Source organism: Astatotilapia calliptera, chromosome 10 (assembly GCF_964374335.1).
Source record: "Astatotilapia calliptera chromosome 10, fAstCal68.1, whole genome shotgun sequence".
Lineage (NCBI taxonomy): Eukaryota > Metazoa > Chordata > Actinopteri > Cichliformes > Cichlidae > Astatotilapia > Astatotilapia calliptera.
In genome coordinates this window covers 19,577,213-19,598,812 of record NC_137431.1, presented here as the reverse complement: position 1 = coordinate 19,598,812, position 21,600 = coordinate 19,577,213, and the positions used below count along the sequence as shown (strand labels likewise).

General features: G+C 42.1%; 1 protein-coding gene across 2 annotated transcripts; it reads left to right on the top strand.

The window, feature by feature from the left end:
• Nucleotides 1-812: 812 nt before the first annotated feature.
• On the top strand, nt 813-20,153 carry ssh2b (slingshot protein phosphatase 2b). 2 transcript variants are annotated; one of them, XM_026181373.2, is made up of 15 exons: nt 813-1,053; nt 5,056-5,099; nt 13,217-13,329; nt 13,416-13,480; nt 13,573-13,694; nt 13,782-13,847; nt 13,935-14,000; nt 14,118-14,312; nt 14,415-14,508; nt 14,661-14,789; nt 15,064-15,110; nt 15,320-15,466; nt 15,556-15,756; nt 15,963-16,995; nt 17,395-20,153. In XM_026181373.2, the coding sequence occupies exons 1-15, from the start codon at nt 991-993 to the stop codon at nt 18,688-18,690; spliced, it is 3,681 nt and encodes a 1,226-aa protein (XP_026037158.2). In that variant the 5' UTR covers nt 813-990; the 3' UTR covers nt 18,691-20,153. The 2 variants fall into 2 exon arrangements, with proteins under 2 accessions (XP_026037158.2, XP_026037157.2); XM_026181372.2 differs by lacking the exons at nt 813-1,053; nt 5,056-5,099 and adding an exon at nt 11,067-11,336.
• The last annotated feature ends 1,447 nt before the right edge of the window (nt 20,154-21,600 follow it).

Genomic DNA, 21,600 nt, shown 5'->3' with positions numbered 1-21,600 from the left:
TTTGAGATCATTATACATCTATCAATATTAATGTCTTTTGCTGCTATATTTAAAATATTAAAGATACAATCTATTTAAAATTAAAGCAGCATGCCTACAGAGTATTAGGATATATTTGTCCTCAAGCTTCATTAGTTTAACTACAACAGTCCTAAAGTAGTAGTCTGTGTGAGTAGTTTCAAGGAAAAGCCACACAGTATAGTATGCTGACTGCTTAGTTTCCACTGCCCAAAACATTGTAAAAGCCTCCTTTCACCCTGCCACCACTGGTTTGACTTTCTGCCCTCAGGCAGACGCTACAGGTCACTAAATCTCAGACTAACAGTTGTGGAAACAGTTTGTACCCTAAGGCCAGTACCACTCTCAACCAACATGCAAAGTGAACAATCACAGTACACACTCGCACACACTGTCACACAATAAAACCCTTAAAATATTCTATTAATTTTATGTTATTTATATACATACTTATTATACAGTCTTGTAGTTTGCTTTCCTTTAGCTTCAACCTTGTTTCATCAAGCTGGGGTGGCACTCCCAATCTCTTTGTAATTGAATTGCAATAACAATGTAGGCTTTCTGTTCTATTCTATTCTATTCGATTCGATTCTAGGCTTAAACCTTGTAATGCAATTGTTGTATGCGGTTTACATAATGGTGCATTTACACTTCTATTCAAATAAATGACCTCTTAAGAAGTAGTATTGCTTCTCTGTAGACACTCCTCATAAGTGCTTTGTTTATCTCCAGCACACACACGGTTAATCGGGATTGACAAGCTAAGGGTAGTTGCGCATGCGCAGGTGGCGCTTACAGAGGAAACAGCCGGGGAGTAGTCAAACAGTGTACGATCACAGGGAAAGAGAGGGAGGGGGGTTAAAGGAGAGAAGATCAAAAAGTCAGGTTCAACTGGGCTTTCGCCCTCACAACACAATTATGCTCGTGTCTCCGCCGTCGCTTCTTCTCAGGTGTCCGCTTCCCGGTCGCTGAATGGCGCTGGTTACCGTGCAGCGTTCACCGACCCCCAGCACCAGCTCCAGCCCCTGCGTTTCGGTAAGAACCGCTTTTCCCTGAAGCCTCCTCTACTCCTTCTACCGCCTCCACCAAACTAACATCTCCTCGATACGGAGGGCTACTTGAGGCTACATTTTTGGCTGTCTTTTTTGTCGGCTGCTCACTGTCACCCAACTGCCTTGCCTTTGTGCTGCTGCGCATGCGTGACATATAGCTACCCATCATTTTCAGTTACAGTATTAGTCGCTACTAGCTGCTAAGTTAACCTGAAAATATCTTCTTATTTCTTCTTATATACAATAAAAGGGTTAACTTGAAAGAAAATGACAGCACCTTTTGTTTTAATGCACACCGCTGCTTATATGCTCATTGTATGTACATTTCCGGTACTGTAAACGCTCAACTGGCAGTTAGTTGCTTTTACAGTATCCAGAATAGAGAAACTTTCAGCGATGGTGTGACCACAAGTCATGTCTGTTATTATGTAATGGTTTTTACCTGCATACATTGAAGTAGTCGCGTTGGTATTTGTCAAGTGACACGCGTGAGTGCCGGTATTTATTCTTACAACACTGGTGCAGTGTCCTGCCTTGTATGTAAACGAGGCTGTGGACGCGTCTTTTCTTTTTCTCTGCGGGTCTGTCACGTACCCAGACTGTCTCTCTGTCTGAATGCCTTCTATGTGTCTGCCTCTCTCTTCCTGTCTGTCTGTCTGCTTGTGTGTGTGTGCGTTTACTGAAGGCAGGAGTGTACCCAATGCAAAGCAGAGGAGCAGGTGGTTTTCCTGTTGCTGCTCCCTTTGCTTGTCTGGTTTCTACAGAAACAGGGAACCCCATCAGACAGGCAGAAACAGAGGGAGGAAGTAATATACAAGCACACTCTGTTTACCATTAAAATGTTATCTGTTTCACACTTCTGTGTGTGTGTTTTATTGACATTATGTGAAAAAGTTGACCTATATTAACTTCCCAGTGTATGTTGCATTGTCATATAGTGTTTACGGATTAAATTACACATTAAGGTGAATTCCTTGGCTTACTGTACAGCCTTTAACGTAGATTCAGAGTGTGTGCTTACTCCAAGACGGAGCACAGTAGGGGAAAGCAATTTCCCTTGTTAACTTGCTACTTGGACCCAGGAGAAGATTAGATGAACTGTGTATTTTTTCCCCCTCCTCCCAGCTTTGCCCCAAATCTCAACTACAATCAAGCTATTTTTCCACAAACTTTGTCAGTCATGGAATTTCTTTAGAGGGACCCTTTACCTTATAGCTCAGAGCAAACAGGTTCTGTGAGTAGGCATAATGATAACCTTCGTGCTATGTACACATATTTCTTAGGTAATTTGTCATCCACGATGAAATGTAGTTGAAGGAGCTTTTATGTCTTATCACTGAGCAACAAGTAGCAAGGAGTCTTGTCTGCTAAAGTGTCTGTCTTTCAAGAAGTGATGGTGAATTGAGGAATGAGTGTGTGCTGTAAAAGTAAGCACGTGTGATTTTTAGGAAGGTAAATAGGACAGGGGTTGTGAAGTGTATGAAGCTTTTTGTAGTGGAAATGTGCTATCAAGTTGTAAGCCACATACATATTTTGGTAGCAAATTGTACAGACACTTACGGCTTCCTGTGCTTTTTTTTTCCCTCCCCGTGAGTGTGTGTGCGTGGAGGGGGGGGGGGATGTGACGTGTCTGTCTGTGTGCGACATGTCTACTAGCACTCTTCCTCCCTTTATATTAGCTTGCACCCTATGTGGAGTGAATGTATCTGCTCGCTGCGTTTACAGGCAGAGCACACACATACACACATGTTCATTTTACGGTAGAAGCACTTTTGCATTGTGATAATCTTGGCTGTAACACGTAAGCACAGACTGATCTCTGGACATGCAGATCCCTGCCCAGACCACATGTTCAGGCTTGACATTTCCATAAGCTTTGGAAAAAAAATCAATCATTTTCATACATATGCAAAATATGCAAAGTCTGTGTGTTTTCCAATCTAAACAAACACTAGATGTTATATCGTACTGTAGGACAAAGAACAGTAACAGAAACTTTGTCTAATCTGCTGTACTAAAGTTGATATTACAAATGCATCAATGCATTTTTCCCCTCCTGCTGCATACTCCGTTATGTCAAGCTCATTTTACATCAAAGGCGACATACAACCATAGAATTAAATTCCCCTTTTTGTCAATGTAAAGAAGTTTAACTACACATTTAGTACCTGAGTTTCAACAGGTTTTATCCGTGTTTATACATCCCAGGTCTCTTTGAGATTAAATTTTAGAAAATAAATGTAGTTCAGGTGCTGACTTATAAAAAACCATTTTGCATACAGGAACATTTTTTTGTTTAGTTGTTTATCTGTTAATTAATTACTTTGGTGTAGGATGAATAGCCGTAGAGGAGAAAGCTGGAAAAACTAAAAGTACACTTTAAAGTTCAAAGATTTTGCCCTCCTTCACTTTTTCCAAAGCCGTCCAGTGGACCACTTTAGAGTCTTTGCTGGGCCAGTTTTGGCTCCTGGGCCTTATTTTTGGCACCCCTGCCCTAACCTGTTCTCAGTTTTCAATAACATGTACAACTAGGTGCTTTGAATTTTTAAAGTTTCTCAATAAAATCAGTATGATTGTAATCTTTGCAGCAGTAGATATTTTAATAGTATCGTTTCCAAAAGGCCAATTACTCAAATGTTCAGCACTAAGAGTTAGCGAGGTTCTAATTATGTCGCTTTGTTGTCTAGCACACCATCTAGCAATCCAACCAATAGTTTCTTAATGAAACTGTACCAAGAAAGAATCGTATGGAGCAGAAACTTTCTGTGACACCATTACTCCAGCATCAGGTTGTTTACATGAGTTGCTTTTAATTGCACAGGATCTGTTTTAAATATCTTTATTCTGAAAGCCCACAATGGAAATCTGCTTTGGACACTGTGGCTTAAAGGAGCTGGGAACCACCTTTTGCAGTTATTGCATTTAACTGGATCCACAGCAGTGTCACAAGACCTGGCAGTATATGATAACTTGAACCAAACTTTACAGTTCTATACTTCCTTCTCACACTGATACTGCATAAATTATCTACTGGCTGTATAAATTTTTTTTGTGATCTCCAATCAGGCTAGACCCCCTGAAGTAGCCCTGTATGTGTTTATTATTATTAAAATATATATACCTTTAATCTACTTTTGTGTGATGTTAATGTCATTAAAGGCTAGTTAAGCTCACACAGGGTGTAAACAAGATAAGTACAAGCATTACAAGATAAGGGCCAGGTATTTTATCAGCCACTGAGCCTTAGCATCCACGTTTGGCACATTTTTGTTTTCCACAACTTTCGGATTTAAATGTTTCTTTTTGTCTCTTCATGTCTTCATGTTCGTGTATGTGAGCCGAGAGAGACAGAGAGATTGTGTTATTCCCTGTCCAGCCACACCTTAAAAACAGACTGAGGTCATTTTCCTGGAGAGTGTGTAAATTGAGTTAAAGCGCTCTCTCTCTCTCTCTCTCTGTCTCTGTCTCTGTGTCTCGTGTCTGTCAGGTCAGGCAGTGTTGAATGTTAAGCTGGATGCTTGTGCCTTTAATGTGTGTGTGAACATGGAAATATGCAAGTTAGTCTTTGTTACCCAAAATAGGACAGTGGGATTTCCTTTCTGTTCTCGTTTACCATTTGTTTGCATGAATTGAGAGCTCATTTGAGTTTTTACTAAATTTGTTTATGGTGACGTTTTCTCTATTTAAAGATGGGCTTTCCTGTGATTTCTTTTTTTTTTTTTTTTTCTCTTTTTTAAATGGCACTTTTCTTTTAGAAGTTGGGAATCTAATATAACAATGCCAAAATTACGTTTTTGTGCAAAATTGTGGATTGGATGCTTTTTGGCAATTCGGTGTATAAAATATTATTTCCTTATTTAGAAAAGAAGAAGAGTTGACACTGCTGATATTGGCTCTGACTGCACTCTTATATGTTGACTTTGTAATGTTGTGCTGTTGCATTTCTCTTGTTCTCAGTTGTATTTTTCTTATTTTATCTCCCCAGGAGTCAGGTAGCGGGGAGGATGACCGCCGCTCTCAGCCGAGGAGGTAAGATACCGACACACATTGAGCTCTGTGTGTTAAACTTGAAAGCATTTGGTTCACTGGACCAGAAATCCACTGGATATGTATGTTCTCAGTCTCAAAAAAAGCCAGTTCATAACACGGGGCATGTTAGGTTGTTACCCATGACCTCTCACCTGATCTGACCTGATCCGCACAAAGTGGGAGGAAAAAAAGGCTTTTCCCAAATACCCAGATAATAAATAATCATAAAATGTGTCTGACGCTGCAGGACTGCCTTTCTATACTGCTGTGACTTGAAAAAGGGCTCCTGTACTGTGTCATCATCGCATCACATCCACTGCTGTCCCTTATTACATAAGAGTTGGAATTCTGGTTAATCCAGTTTCATTCAGCCACACTTGCAACTGGTTTTCGTCCCCTGATAATTGGCTACTTCCTTCCACTGCCCGTTGTGTTTATTTGTTCTGCCACTGAACACTTTTAGGTCTCCTCTGTTATGTTTGGCCCTTTAATAATCTTGAAATCACGCACTGAATGAGATAATAAACAGTGGCTTGCAGACAGCCCATTAGAGGGCAGCAGTATCTCTGTGAGTAACTTGCTATGTGGGTCAGGGGAACTGCACTGTTGATCCACGGGCAGATTGGTAACCACTCCCAAAGTCTCTGTGTCTGTTTGGTCATCGGAGCTCTTCATCATCCAGCTGAGATTTGTCTGTGTTTGTGCAGCTGCGACTGAAATCTGTGCTTGCTGTGTGCATGTTTGTGTGCACAGAGACAGGTACATGATCGAATATCACTCCGAGTTAGCTCCTAAAATGAATGTTATTATTTTTCTCTCTTTTATTCTTTACACAACTGGATAAGTGTGATATTTTAATGGAAATCAGGGATCCTGTGATGCATGTTGTTTTACATTACCATGCCTACACATATTTTCCAGTGCAGCATATTTAAAAAAAAAAAAAGGTGAAGCTGAATGAATAGCCTTACTTTGTCTTGACTTCAAAGTAACCTCAAAGCTCTTTTTTATTATCATTGTGAAGCTTTGTGATATTGTCCCCCAGAGGGGAACGCCTGTAGTGTTTTTAATACCCAGTTCACAGCTCGATTACAGGTTTGGGTGCATTATAAGCGGGGATGTTCTGGGCCAAGATGATATATTTGATATAGTAGTTGTTTGACCTGTGAGCTGTTATTAGATGTTAAAATTTGGTTAAGCTTTATTTGTATTCCTAGGCAGATCATTTGCTCTGGGTTGTAGGTCACTAAAACTGAAAGTCTTGAACTTCTTTTTAGAGCTGATACCAATGCAGATTTTGTAATACTTGTTTATTGGATATAATCAGCAGGGTGGCACGGTGATCAGCACTGTTGCTGCACAGCAAGAAGGTCCTGAGTTCAATTCCACCATCAGTCTTTCTGTGTGGAGTTTGCATGTTCTCCCCGTGTTTGCTTGGGTTCTCTCCGGGTATTCCGGCTTCCTCCCACAGTCCAAAAACATGCAGTTAGTGGGGATAGGGCAATCTAAATTGCCCATAGGTGTGAATCTGTGAGTGAATGCGAGTGCGAATGGTTGTCTGTGTCTCTATGTGTTAGCCCTGCGACAGACTGGCGACCTGTCCAGGGTGTACCCCGCCTCTCGCCCTATGACAGCTGGGATAGGCTCCAGCACCAGCCGCGACTCTGGAAAGGATAAGCGGAAGCGAATGAATAGAATGAATGGATATAATCATGACATGATATTATCAGTTACAGGATTATCATTATTCATTCCTTGTGTACAAAAAAAATCATATCATATCCAAAAATGAAGAAACACAAGAATACATCTTCATAAATTAAGAAATGCATGTGCAAGGGGTGTTGCAGATAATTAGAGAGTGGATCTTTTTAGTTTTGTTTTTGTAGATGTTTCATTTGAAGGCAGCAAAGTATTAAATTTCACTTTTTTCCCAAGTTCAGTTTGAATAGGAGGTGCATCTAATGTTTTAAAACTCCTGTGACCTGTCAGTGTTAGCACTATGTTTAAATGTAATCAGAGTGGAGGTAAGCCCACAGTCTTTGCAATAAAGTTTTTTAAATAAACACATGCTGCTCTCTCCTATTAGCTAAGGTGCACAATCCAACTTTTTATATAATAGACAATGTTAGGCAAAAAAATGACCTGTGGTAAATCACAATGCACTGTGATACAGACTCAAGAAGTTTTAAGGTAGATGGAGAAACTTGCATATAAACTGTATCACAAAAAAGTGCAGAAAATTTGTGGCTTGTGTCAGGATTGTTTTAATATATAAAAAACCAAACATTTTGTCTTTGATTTACTTGGAATGTATCTCCTACGTGAGACTTTGAGTGAGGGCATTAGTATGCAACAGTCTTTTTCACTGACGCAATGATATGACTGCCACTTTGTATCTTCTTCAGTTAAATTGTCAAATCTTGTTCACAAATTCAATTTTAAACTAATGAGTTCCACAGTCGCTGATTTCATACATCAGACCAACAGAAAGCCCTCAATCTGCTGCATAAATACACAGTCTCTGATATATCCTAGAGAGGTCATGAGAAAGGGCATGATGTGTAGGAATAAGTGAGCCTGTTCCCAGTATGATTGTTAGTTTGGGCAAAGAATACTGTAATAAAGAAAGAGTTCTTTGAGTTCATTTTCCTTTTTTTTCTTTGTTGTTTTGCTTTAAAATCTTTGCAGAAATAAGACTATTTTCAGCATCTGAAATAAAAGTGAGCTAGATTATTAAATACACCTTTTAAGTATCTGTAGAGAGACTTTTTTCCCCAACTGTCCATGTCTCCTTCACCCACACTGTCAGATCATTTAATTGTATAAAAATCAGTGTAACTATTAATGAGTGCTAGCCGAGTCTTATTAAAGTCATATTTCTGTGTTTTAGTTGAAGGTAAAAGACGAGAATTATTTTCAAAAGTAAAGAAATTAACACACATGTAGGGTATAGCAAAAAGAAAAAATAAACTGATGCTGTGTGCATTTTTCATTTCACTGTTTCTTTAAGTTCAAGCTGCATGTTGCATATTCACAATTCCAGCAGCCATTCACTAAAGCTGAGCCTGTCCACTGAATTCACGTTCCCAAAGTCTCAGAGGCAGTCTGTTCGTTTTCCCCCCTCCCCGCTGCTGACGTCTGTGCCCGCTGCGCCGTACAAGTCAGCAGCTGCAGCAGAGCTCATCTCTGACACAGGTAGTGAGATTCATTCAAACTGGAATAAGGCTTCAGTGAGGCAGCGCGCCTGCCTGCGTAAGCAAGCCCCACTGCAGTGCTGCTGATTAAAGCCAGTGACATCAGCAAGTTGGTGACATCAGCAAAAAGCAGCAACATCACTGGCGGACCATGCAGAGGGGAAATTAGGAGAAAGAGAGGTTATTTATTATGACTACAATCGGAGAGTATTTCTGATCTCTTATAATCTCATAGTTCTGTAGTCAGAGGAGGGGAAAAGTGGAACAAAGGATTATATGTCTGAATGGGACTCATTTCCATTTGTGCTACATTTATACATTTGTGTGCCTCTACAGATTTGTATTCATTCTTGTGTAATTCAGATATACTGTAGTCATGCTAACAGGCTGATTTATTAGACTTCTTGTCGGTGTGTGATGCTCATCGCAGATGTTTAACAGGTTATGTGTGATTCAAAGAAATACTGTAAAGTCTGGGTGTGTGAATGTATACACAAGGTGAAGCTGCGATCACTAAGGTGACTGTCTGTGTTTGCATGTTTGGAAACATGAGAGCAGCAGAGTGTCTGGTGTCTACATGTAAAAACTACATCCTGGCATTCGCCACTTGCTATTGGATGGTTTGAATTTCAGCAGTCAAAGGGGGAGAATAGCCAGGTGGAACTTGAGAGATGGGTTCAACATCTCACACATAAACATGTGGGTTGCTGAGAGTCTGTAAATCCCAAAGGTGGGAATGAACAACCCCGTGATTATTCTTAGCTATCCCTCCAGCGCCCTTACAAGAAGATGCCACAGATCTTTCCCTAATCAATAACACCGGTTAAAGTAAGGAGGGAGGTGGTAGGGATTTTGAAGGGGTCGATGTGAGAGGCCAACAGGGAGATGAGAGGGAGAGTGGGAAAGTGGCTGTCAGGTTAAGCTGTTATTAGTTGATGAGGAAGGCCTCCCTGTGATTGTTTGTAACATGTGTCTGCCTCTGCTTAGAAACTGGTAAGTTTTTAGATACCTGTATCATTATCTGTTCTGCTTATAGCTCTGATCTTTATCAGTTCCCTTATTGATATGTTCAGGAAAACCACACCTGCTTCATTATCTCTGAGTCTGACCACTGAGCAGGGAAAAAAACGCTCACATGTGACTCAGGTCTGCAAAAATTTCACAACATTATCAGTTTGCAACTGCCAGGAGTGATAGAAAATGGGTAAGATTAGATACGCAGTCAGATGTCACATCATTGCTTTACAATATAAATTGAATTTAAACAAGTTACAAAATAATTCATTCAATTTGTAAAAGGATCCCACTTCCCATCCCTTCTCCTGCTTTATATATCACTGCTTATTCTTTATCTACTTAAAGCTTGACTGTACTGTTACACCATTTATTGTTCATGCTGTGATACATTTAACCACATGTGACTCTGCAGTCTAATAAATAAACGCTTTTCTCTTTGTAAGGATCTCTCAGACGAGGTCAAAATCTGTAGCTTCATTGAGCTCATCAGCCCAGTTCATCGGTTGCCTCTTGGGTCAGAGACACAGGTCGACCTAAGAGGAAAAACACCACACTGCAGTTGTTTATCCCGGGATATAAACTGGCAGTCAGCTGGTGGCCAAATAGTTACCCTTAGTTTGTAATTGAAACCACAAGGGATCAACAAGCAGCACAACCAAGTCTAAGGTCAAGTTTCTACTTAGTTCACAGGCAGCCTGAAATCTCCTTCCAGGTTTCTCAATCTCTTTTTTTCTGTTGTTGTTGTTGTCATGCTGTTGCTGGATACACATTCAGTGTCAGGTTATGGTTCTAAGAACTAGGGGTGTACTGATTTTGAAATACCCCTGTCTAATATAACAATTGAACCTATCAACCTTGCTTAAAAGCTTTCTACCCTTTCTTATTTGCATTTTTTATGGGTTTGTTACCTTAAGAAGAAGCAAAAATTCATTACTGTTAAAGATTGTACTCGCCTATGAACAGAAAAACATTTCCTCTCAGATGTTATTGTGGAGAAAATGACAAAATACTGTGGTGTTGTTAAGGTGCTGATAAGCAGCTCAAAGTGTGTGTGTGTGTGTGTGTGTGTGTGTGTGTGTGTGTGGGGGGGGGGGGGGTGCCTCTCTAAAGTCATGCTTTCTGGGATTGCTTGGTTAGTTTTTCAATCAGGCTGTCAGCCAGACACATAGGCACATCCACATTTTAAAAAGAAAAAATGTCTTAATTATGGAGAGTTTTTATGTAGCGTCTAGCTCTCTTATTCGTTATGTTGACACAGCTGGAAATTGTCATTATTTGTTATTCTTACATTTGGCGTTTTTAAAATGTGCATGAGGCATCATTTTAAAGCAGCCACTTCCTTCTGCGTGTTACGTGGAAAAATATGGTGACCCAGGAACAGCGTGAGGAATTTCAGTGACGTCTCGAGGCTGTTGTAAAGCATATAGGAATGCCACCGACTGCCATTCTGACAGTTAAACACTTTTATCCGGGTACTTGTGGCTGTCTTTCTTGCACACTTTCACCATGTCTCCAATAATTCCTCGTAGTCTTCCTCAGACTGCTGTTGTCACGGATTGGACCATGTGTGTCTCCTCCCCCTCAGCGGCAGGATTTACCGCAGCCTGCTGCAGACACTTCAAACAGCAGACCATGGATCAGATGTTCTGAGGCACCTGCTCTGTCACAGGCGCTCTTAAATATGTTAGTGCTTTGTCGCTTTATAATATTAGATTGTTCCGCTCTATGAAATCTGTCGGTTTAGAGCTAATTTTCTAAATCTGCGATAAAAAAAAATTTGAATAAAAACGAAGCACCGTGTGGTCTTAGAGCAGAGCTTCTGCGTCTTCGCAACTTTACTTCGCACATCGTCGACTGTCGTCTCCGCGCGCCCTGCCCGCACTCCGAGAGCAGCGATGCCTCCCGGCGTTGTGACCGCCCCGCGGAGCTCGTCGGCCGGCTGCTTCTGCGCCTGCTGCGGGGTGAAGATCAGACCGTATTTTACCGAGAACTCTGTGATCTCTCAGGTGGAAATTTATCAGCTGTAAGTTGCCGTGCTCACAGTCCGGAGCTTTTCTTGCTTATAGTAACGATAACACTACATGAATTATTATATTGCCTGCAGTGCCATGGTAATGGTCTACTCCAAACTTCAGCATAGACTTAGTGTGCACTTGTATGAACATGTGTTTTTTCTCTTAATGACTTCATAAGAAGGATATAGCAGCACAGCAGCTGAACGAGTGGCTGCAGGAACAGGTTTCCTTCCCTTTGCTTCCTTTTTGAGATATCTGCCAGATGCTTTTACTCATCTGCTAGGATGCATTTCTCTCCACCCACCTTTAGCTGTTCCTTAAATGCATCCTGAGGGGGGGCACAGCAGAGCAAGGCACACGATGTACCTTCAGCAGAATCAGGGGATGTGATTATTTTGTCTTCATTGTGAAAGCCACGAAACGACACTTGCATTTAATTGGAAATTTATGGCTTGGAAGAAGCATGTCAAGATATAATTTGCACAAACACTTCATTAGCACTTGAGTTAGACATCTGTCTAGTGTTTGCTTGTGTGAGTCTGTGTGCAAGCCCAGCTGTCAGCCTCTGTCCTCTCTGGCATTGTATTGCCTCTGACATATTCTTGGTCTGCCTGCAGCACAGTGCATCAACAGAAGGACTTATTTGTCAGCGTTTTCAGTGATTCCAATGCATTCACTTCTTGATTTTTGTTGATCAATGGCTTTTTTCAATATAAAAGGTTAACTAGGATGCACTATGCTCGCGCAGATATTTGTCCAGTGTTCTGTACGTCATGTCATGAAGAAAATTGGGTGTGTGCAAGTCAGCGTGGGTGTCAGAGACTCTTAACATCCACTTTTTCTAACTTGGAAACTTGCATGAAAGTTTGCTTAGTTTGCCATAATTGTCACTTCAGTAATGACTGCTGTCCATTGCAGGTTTATCCTTCTTTGCCTTTGTTTCCTTTCCTCCCGCATCATCACAGCAGACAACAACAACATGACTTCCTGTCTTTGACGGTCTTTCCTTAGCTCAAGCCTATATTTAAACTTGCTCCAGATGGAGTGACAAATTAGTCAGCGATCGCTGGTGTTACTGGTGATTTTGCTTTTACTCATCATCACAGAAGACAATGAGACTTTGTCTTTCTAGCTCACATTGTGAGGGACAAAGCCTGTGTGTAGTAGTAATAATAATAATGACAATAATACTGCTTATAATAATAGCAGAATAATAGACGGGCGTCAGATATCTTAAGTCCATTACGTAAGTCTGTTGTTCAGACCACGAAGAAGCTTAGCTGGGACTGCCATCTTAATCAGAAATTGTCCCATTATTGTGTTGTTTTGGAAAATATGAGTGTTTTCTAAGAAAGCATTGAACTGAATAACTACCATTGAAATGCATTCAACTTTAATACTACAAAGTCACCTGTACTTTATATTCTGCTTTTTGTTTTTCTTTCTTCCTCTTTTACATTTGGGGGAATAAAAATCAGCATAATGAAACAAGTGTGTTTATGTCTGTATGTCACCACTGTAACAGTTCAGACCAACATAACTCATTAATTCACATAAATTTATGAAAAAATGCTTGTCATAAATTTTCATCAGCCAAAATGATTTCTGTTGCTTCATTCTGTGCAGCATTCCAGGATAATGTACTTTTCAAATGATGGAGACGGGCTCAAAATCCACACATTTGAGAAGCTACAAATTAGAATTTTTATTGAAAATGTCTGAAAATAATAAAGTGTCAAAAGTTCTGCTCTTTGCGCTTTCTGTCAGTGGACCTTGGAGAAACTTAACAAAAAGTCAGTAAAAGCTGTAAAGTCTTCCAAGGATGAGTTTTGTGATAGATGTGTGGGTGGATATTGCTCACCGTTCAATCTTTTCTGTCTTTGTGCAGCATCAGTGAAAGTTTCCTGACCGTTAAGGGAGCTGCTCTGTTCTTGCCTCGAGGAAATGGCTCCACTTCTTCGTCTGCCTCCCGTTTCTCCCAGCTGCGCAGCAAACATGCAGGTGAGGTGAAAATTCCCCCTCAGCAGCCACTGACTGTTTAACTTTTGCCATCTTGCGTCATGTATGCGTTACTTTCATCTTGCCAGGAGATATCCAGCAGCACCTACAGACGATGTTTACTCTCCTCAGACCAGAGGACAACATCAAACTGGTGGGTACCCATAAAAACACAAATAAGTCTCACTGATTTTATTTAACTGTCAAGACACAAACTGCGTTTTGTTTTGTTTTTTCCTTCTCTAGGCGGTTCGTTTGGAGAGCGCACATGCTCAGATCACCCGCTACATGGTGGTGGTCTCAACCAATGGTCGGCAGGACACGGAGGAGAGCGTGGTGCTAGGAATGGATTTTAGCCCTGTAGATGGGTGAGATTGACACACGAGATTTTAGGTACCTGCTGGTTTTGGTGTTCTGGTTAAAGATATAACAGGAAAACTGTTTTCCCCACTCAGCTCGTGTTCTGTTGGGCTGGTTTTGCCCCTGTGGAGCGACACCTTAATACATCTAGATGGAGACGGGTAAGCAAATTCTTCAGCACAGGACACGTTAAACATGAGATCGCTAAGATTTTTAACTCACTATATTTCCTCTGTTCCTGCTCACAGGGGTTTCAGTGTATCAACTGACAACAGGGTGCATGTATTCAAGCCTGTTTCTGTGCAAGCCATGTGGTGAGTCATACTGGATAATTGGTACAGCTGTGGATATTTCTATTGTTCGTTGGTTTCTGTTTTTTCCCATTTCACTTAGAAGTCATGTTTTTTTTTGTTTGTTTTTTTTCCTGACAGGTCAGCCCTCCAGTCACTCCATAAAGCCTGCGAGGTGGCCCGTAGTCATAACTACTTTCCAGGCAGCTTGTTCCTCACCTGGGTCAGCTACTATCAGAGCAGGGTCTCCTCCGACCAGACCCGCATCAACGAGTGGAACGCCATGCAGGACGTGCAGTCACACCGTGCCGACTCTCCAGTTCTCTTCTCTGACGTGTAAGTAGCCAAGTGATGTTTGTCAGATATGTTCTCTATGTGGAAAACCGATAGACATGAACTTATTTCATATATTCTTCCACCATCATAATGTTTCTACAGACCTACAGAAAGAGAGCTGACTGAGCGTCAGATCAAAGCCAGTTTGCGGGAAATCATGATGCAGAAAGATCTTGAGAATGTCACCTGCAAAGAGGTGAGTCTGCTTCGAGCATCTCCCAGTCAAAGAAAATGTTCGGAAAATGCCATGCTATTTTATTTATTTATTTATTTATTTTTTTAGTCATTATTGTGTGACTTTACATTTTGCCTGCACGTGTCTCTTTCTGTCCTGGATGTGTTCTTTAGATCCGAACAGAGCTGGAAATGCACATGACATGCAATCTGCGAGAGTTCAAGGAGTTCATCGACAATGAGATGATTGTCATTCTGGGCCAGATGGACAGTCCTACGGAGATCTTTGACCACGTGTTCTTGGTAGGTTAACCTCTGAAACACCTCTGTTGCTTTTAGCAGCAGAGAATATAAAATGTTTCTGATCTCCCACGCCTGTATCCCGGATCTGATTCTCACAAAGTGCAAGATAGTGTTGTGTAATTTTAAATTCAGCACAGTTTTAAGGTACTTTGCTGTTGTTGGGTTTGGAGAACTCACTGTATGTCAATCATTTCTTCTCACTGGACTTCAGCATTCTGAAAAGCTTATTGGAAGGTGCTGAACAAGTCTGAGGATTCCTTTTTGTTTCCTGCAGGGATCTGAGTGGAATGCATCCAATCTGGACGAGTTACAGAACTGTGGGTAAGGACGGAGGGGGGGAAAAAAAACCCAATACAACAAAACTGACTGTTCGGAACAAAAAAACTAAAACTTGCTTTATTAGGATGAAATTAAAAGTTCTTCATTCTGTTATACCAACAAGCTCAGTTTTACAAATCAATACATACCTACATACCCCTCTCTCATCTAAGGCTCATCTTTCCTCTCGCTCATGTCTTTCTGTCACTCAGAGTTCATTACATCCTGAATGTAACAAGGGAGATTGATAACTTCTTTCCCGGTGTGTTTGAGTACCACAACATCCGTGTGTATGATGAGGAGGCCACTGACCTGCTAGCCTATTGGAATGACACCTACAAGTTTATATCTAGAGCCAAGTGAGTTTGAGATGTTTCATCCTCTCTTTTTTTTCCTGCGAGGAATGAGATCTATCGAGAATGACAATCATTCTTAATATCTACCCTAGGAAATCTGGATCCAAGTGCCTGGTGCACTGTAAAATGGGGATTAGCCGGTCTGCGGCCACAGTGATAGCGTATGCCATGAAGGAGTACGGCTGGGATTTGAAAAAAGCCTTTGATTACGTCAAAGAGCGTCGAACTGTTACCAAACCCAACCCCTCTTTTATGAGACAGTTGGAGGAGTATCAGGGAATACTCATGGCCAGGTACACACACACACACACACACACACACACACACACACACACGCAGACATCCATGGTAATGCAAATATTGATACTGGCAGAAAGAAGTGCATTATCAAAATCTTATAAAACAATATAAAACAAAACCCCAAAAATATTCCTCTGTCAATTTCATGCAAAGAATTCTGAGAAGTGATATGTTACTTCATTTTCACTTTCTTCCGCAGCAAGCAGAGGCACAACAAACTGTGGCGTTCTCACTCTGATAGCGATCTGTCTGAACACCACGAGCCACTCTCCAAATCCTACGCACAGCCCCACAGCCTGGGCCGCTCAGATCCCCACAACCAAGCCAGCAACATAACTGGTCCCTCGGTAAAAGAACTGCTGGAATCACTGGGAAGTTCTACTGGCAGCAAAGCAACACACTCAACTAGTCAGCCAGATACGGGCATCCATTCCAATCAGCTTAGCTCTTCTTCCTTTAAAGGTGCGGCAGCTCCATCAGGTCATGCTGGAGCATCTCGTTCTGCTGTAGATCGGAGCAGCCGGCAGGACCGTCCTTGTTCTGACTCCACAGCTGCTTCTGTGTCTCTGTTCTCTCCTCCGCTGTCCAATGGCGTATATGACTCTGGGAATCGGCCCATGTTACCTCCTGTCTCTCAACCAAGGGCCGCCACTGTGGTGCCTGAGCCTCCAAAGACCGATAAGGTGACTGTTGCACAAAGTGTTTTGGTGGGCCAGCCTCATCCACCTCCCTCCCTTCACCACCTCCCCCACTCTCCTGCTCCATCTCCAAATCTAGCCGATGGAGTTCTAAAGCCACAGGTGTTGTCCTGTTCTCCTTCTGTAAAAACAGTGCTTGTGTCAGTGCCTGAGCCTACCGCAACACAAACCCCAAGCACAAAGCAGGCTGGACCCGACTGCCTCTCTGCCCCAGCGCTTGTCAAAAACCCAGACTGTGCCCAACAGACATATGGCTCATCTTTGGACAGTTTGGCAGCCCAACATCTGTCCACTAATGATTTTATCACTTATCCTAGTGCCATTCCACATGAAAATGTGCTGGTGTTCGGCCACACTGCAGACCACATCAACTTTTTCAGTGCCAGGGAAAAATTTAAGGGGATGAGTCTAGATGGGAAAACTCACTGTACTGCAGCACAGCAGTCGCACCAGCTGAAGAGTTGTGGCAAAGAAAACCAGCCACCACTGCAGGAGGTCTCCACCAGTGAGGGGAAGGATGAAGGGAAAAGAAAGGTAAACAATGCTTGTAGCAAACTTTCCCAGACAACTCTAAACATTTCCCGATTTGGGCCGCATATAGTCTCCACCCGTGCTCTGGCAGTGGGCTCGGGTTGGCTGTGTATAATGTAGCCACATGTATGGATGTTATGATCTGTTTCCAGGCTGCTCTTGTGTGAGATACTCACAAAATATGAAATATTTTTACATATATATTTAAGATACTTGGGACTGAACTGAACCCATAACAGTTCCTGTCAATCTTACCAGATTTATTCAGAATGGTTTTTGGTTCTTAAGCTATGTTGCGCCACCTGGTGGCACATCTGTCACAAATACATTGTGATTGTAGCAATGCTTTCATTGTGCTTTTAAATTAATGGTCTTTTATATTATATCGATTTTTTTTTCCAGAAAATGCCTGTGCAGGTCACAGGGCTGAGGCCCAAAGAGACTTCGCCTCTTGGCTCTGATAGCCAGACTGAACCTCAAGATCCCCAGGATCAGGATGTGAGGAAGTTGAAGCAGGAAATTGAAGATAGTGTTGTTCTGGCACACAAGGAATCTGGGGATATAAAAACAGAATTGAAAGAGGAGGAAGAGGAGGCCCCCGCCTGTCTTTACAGTGACTGGACACGAGGGTCGGTGCGACGTGTTACACAGCAGCTGGAGCAAAGAATGAAACAGGAGCATGAGACCCCGCCTCTCTCTTCTTCACCGCCTTCTCTCTCTGGCTGTACCTCCAACTCTCACCGGCGTCCACACAGCATCCATTGTGCAACGTTGTCTACTTCCCACGATGCATCTATTTGCTCACAGGCATCTGCAGTTCACACGGTGCACAAGGATGAGGGAAAGGAGGATGGGAAGTCTGGACCAGCTGAAAGTGAGGGCACTCATGCTGCGATGGCGGCCCTTGGGGATAACGAAAAAAGCACAAAAGGACAGAAACTCCAGCCTGCTGAATCTAGATTGCTCTCTACCTCTTCTCCTTTCCACCACTCTCCCCATTCTCCCTTTGCGTCTGTGAACTTCCTGTGTCTGGAGGGCGTCACTGAGCTCGAGTCGGGCACAGACTGGGATTGTCCCACAGAAGGACCCCACAGTGACATTTTCAAGAGGGAGACGTGGGAGACTTTGTGTGAGCTGGGTGCCTTCCTGCAGCAGGTGAGCATGGCTGGAAAGTGCAAGGCCAGGTGTTTGGGTCAGGCGCAGAAGCGAGGTGGCAGTATCCAGAAGAGGGTTCAAGAGGTGGAAGCCAGGATTCGTCAGGCAGGGCTGACCCCTCCATCCATGATGAAGCGCTCAGCCTCCCTGGCTAAACTGGGCTGCTTGGAGCTGCTCGCCAATGACTTGAGTGACTGGGAACTTAGCCGTTCCACTGTAGCTTCACCCTCGGCACAACACCCACTCCATTCAGCCAGCGACGAATCCAAGAAGCAGCGGGTTCACAACTCTCCTTCCTCCACTGTCCAGCAGCCAGAGATCCTTGAGACAACCACTCAGAGGCTTCCTAAAGCTGGAGAAACCTCAGCAGTCTCTGCACCATCAAATCTGAATCCTCACAGTGGAAAGCCTTTAAACTTTGGCCAAGAATCTCTGCACTCGCCTGGGCCAACACTTCTGACAACAAGGCAGCAATACGGAAGGACTCACCCGCTGAGGCGGCTTAAGAAGAGAACTGTTAGCACCCTTTACCACACCATGTAACCCTCAGCAGGTGTGCATTTGTGTACGTGTGCATGAGAGAAAGAGAGAGAGATAACGTGCCCGTCAGAAACGAAAGTCAAGTGCATATTTTGGATTTATTTAGCAAAACAAGCCGACGCCTCTTGCCTTAAGGGATGTGTTTAGTAGTTTCTTTTTTCCCTCTTCTGTAAAAATCCGTGATATGGGAATCTGGTCTCGGCACAGGAAAAGCGGCAAGGCTACGACAGTCCCAGTTAACTGAGACTGAAATAAAACACTTTGAGAAGATAAAACAAAAAAAGAAAAGAAAATGTCATCCAGAGATGTACATGGGTCACATGTTTGAAATGTTAATAATACCCAAGCGTGCACATACTCATCACATCGTTGCTGGTTTCTCCTTTAGTCGACTTGATATTTTTGGCTGTCAAACGTAATGTTAGCTGGAATGTAGCCTCTGTTTCCCCTCTTCTCATGCTTTGACGTCTCTTCAGAAAAATGTGCCATTTATGCTGGAGAAAACGGTCCCTCTTGTATAATCTGGTAACTATGTTAGCAGAAAGAAAGAAAGAAAGAAAGAAAGAATAAATAAATAAATCACACCAACACCTGCTTGTCAAACCGGCTGATTTGGTCCTGAGCATAAAAGTCGTTGGACGGAGACTCTTCGTCGCGACAGAATAATTCCAGTGAAAGTCAGTCGTGAAGCTCTGACTCTTCCCTCAGTGTAAGCTGCATATGCAGGTTTTCACCAGTTTATTTGAGCATAATGAAAAGAGAAGAGGCCTGCTTTTTGTTTAGTTTGTTTTAACTACACAATACCTCAGTAAGTCAACCAAATCTGACCTGCACAAACATCCGACTCCGGGTTCCTGGAATGTACTTCTCAATCAGAAACACGTTTGACTTCATCACTCAGTAAACTGTCTCTCCTCACACTCCAGATGCCACACAAACTAGAGTTTTGTTTATGTTTAACTGTGTGAGAGAGAGTAGGTCAGGGTGCTGGGGTTTAAAGGCAGAGTGTATATTTGTGAGTTTTTGGCTATGTTCTCTTTGGGGATGTAAAGGTTGTATATTGTGACTGTTGATATTTTAGGATCTCCCTGTTTTTTGTTTGTTTTTTAGATCTGGTTTGTGTCTGTGTGAGTGAGACTGTGTAGCACAACTTTACCAAGTGAGCGTGCACTTTTTTTATTTTATTTTAATGGATCTTTATGTCTTTTGTAAACTTTTTAGGAGCGTGCCTGTGATTGGCAAGTAAAGCTTCTCTGCAGCCTATCAGAAATGTCTGTACAGAGACGTGTGTCATACATGCACTTTACTCCCTTTTTAATTTTAATTGTGGCTTTTTTTTTAAGTGTTTTGCTACTTTGGGGGAGCATGCTTATGTAGTAGGAACTGTTGGGTGTGTGTGTATTGTCTGTGTAAATATTATTTTATATCACGTGCTTTAACTGTGACCATTAAACAATGGAAATTAAGAGTCGGGCTTACTGTGATTCTTTCCCTCACGTTTTCTTAATGAACAAACTAATTTGGCTTCATTCTACATACATTCACAGTAAATGTCAATGTATGTAAAAATGACTCTTCCTGTTTTTCTCTTAGTCAGCTACACCGTTTAGCATTTTTCAGCCTTTTTTTTTTTTTTTTTTTTTGACTCATTATCCTGCTGGAAGCAGCTATCAGAAGATGGGTCATAAATGAATGAACCTGGCAACAGTACAGTAGGTAAGCTGTGGTGTTTAAATGATGCTAAGTTGGTACTAAAGGGTCCAAAGTGTTCCAAGAACATATCCCCCACAATATTACACCAGCAGCCTGAGTCAGTTTTACAAGGCAGATTGGATTCATGCTTCCATGGAGTTTATACCTCATTCTGAACCTACCATCCAAATGTTGCTGCAGAAATCAAGAAACTCAGACCAGGTGATGTTTTTCTAACATCTAATTTAAGTGACTCTCTGTGATCATTTCCTGTTTCCTTTCCATCTGCTTCAAGGTCAGCATATGTTCAGAGATGCTCTTCTGCAGACCTAAAATATTCTGGGCGTTCTCACTTGACCTTTGACATCAACAAGGCATTGATCACTAGATATTTTGTCTGTTTTTGGATGATTCTCTATAAACTCTAGAGATGGTTGTGTGGGATAATCCCAGTAGGTCAACAGTTTCTGAAATGCTCAGACTAGCTCAAACAACCATGCTTGTCTACATAAATGTATTGAGTTGCTGCCATGTGATCGGCTAATTACATTGCACAAATGAGCAAGGTCGAAAAAACAGTAACTTAAAGATTTTTTTTATGTATACTGACATGTTTGGTATTTACAGTCAGAGGTAAAGTTAATGCATTTTAAATGTAAAGCCGTTTGAAAATGACATTTTGGTTTGTTTTGTCATTCTAGGTTTTTATTAGTCAAGCATTTTGCTGTTACTGTGAACAAATTTCACACTTTGGCTCCACAGTAAAAAAAATAAAAAGGCACAAGCAGGACCTGAAACCAGTAATGTATTCTGGTTACCATCACATACAGATCTTCAGACCTTGAGCACAAACATGATGCCGTGTTAAATTAACGGAGCGCAGGAAAGAAATCATTTCTCTGATGTTCTCTTTTTTTCTCTTTGTTTTGAATCAATTGTCAGGCGCAGTGCAATTAAAAACAACCTTCTTTTGGACAATAAGTGCCCAAATAACTTCCCGGGGGTGTTCACAGTGGCTGCCCAACATCCAGAGTTGTCAATAGAAGGACTTTAAAAGCAGCTTTGGAAACCAGCTCAGCTGAGCGGTGTGCTCATTTACCAGTTTAACTCATATTCATCTATCCCAAGCAGTGACCCCGGGAACGCGCTCCCCCACTTGTCAAAGGCGCACCTGTTCCAAAATAGACGGCACCCACCCTGCACCCATCCACCCGCACCCTC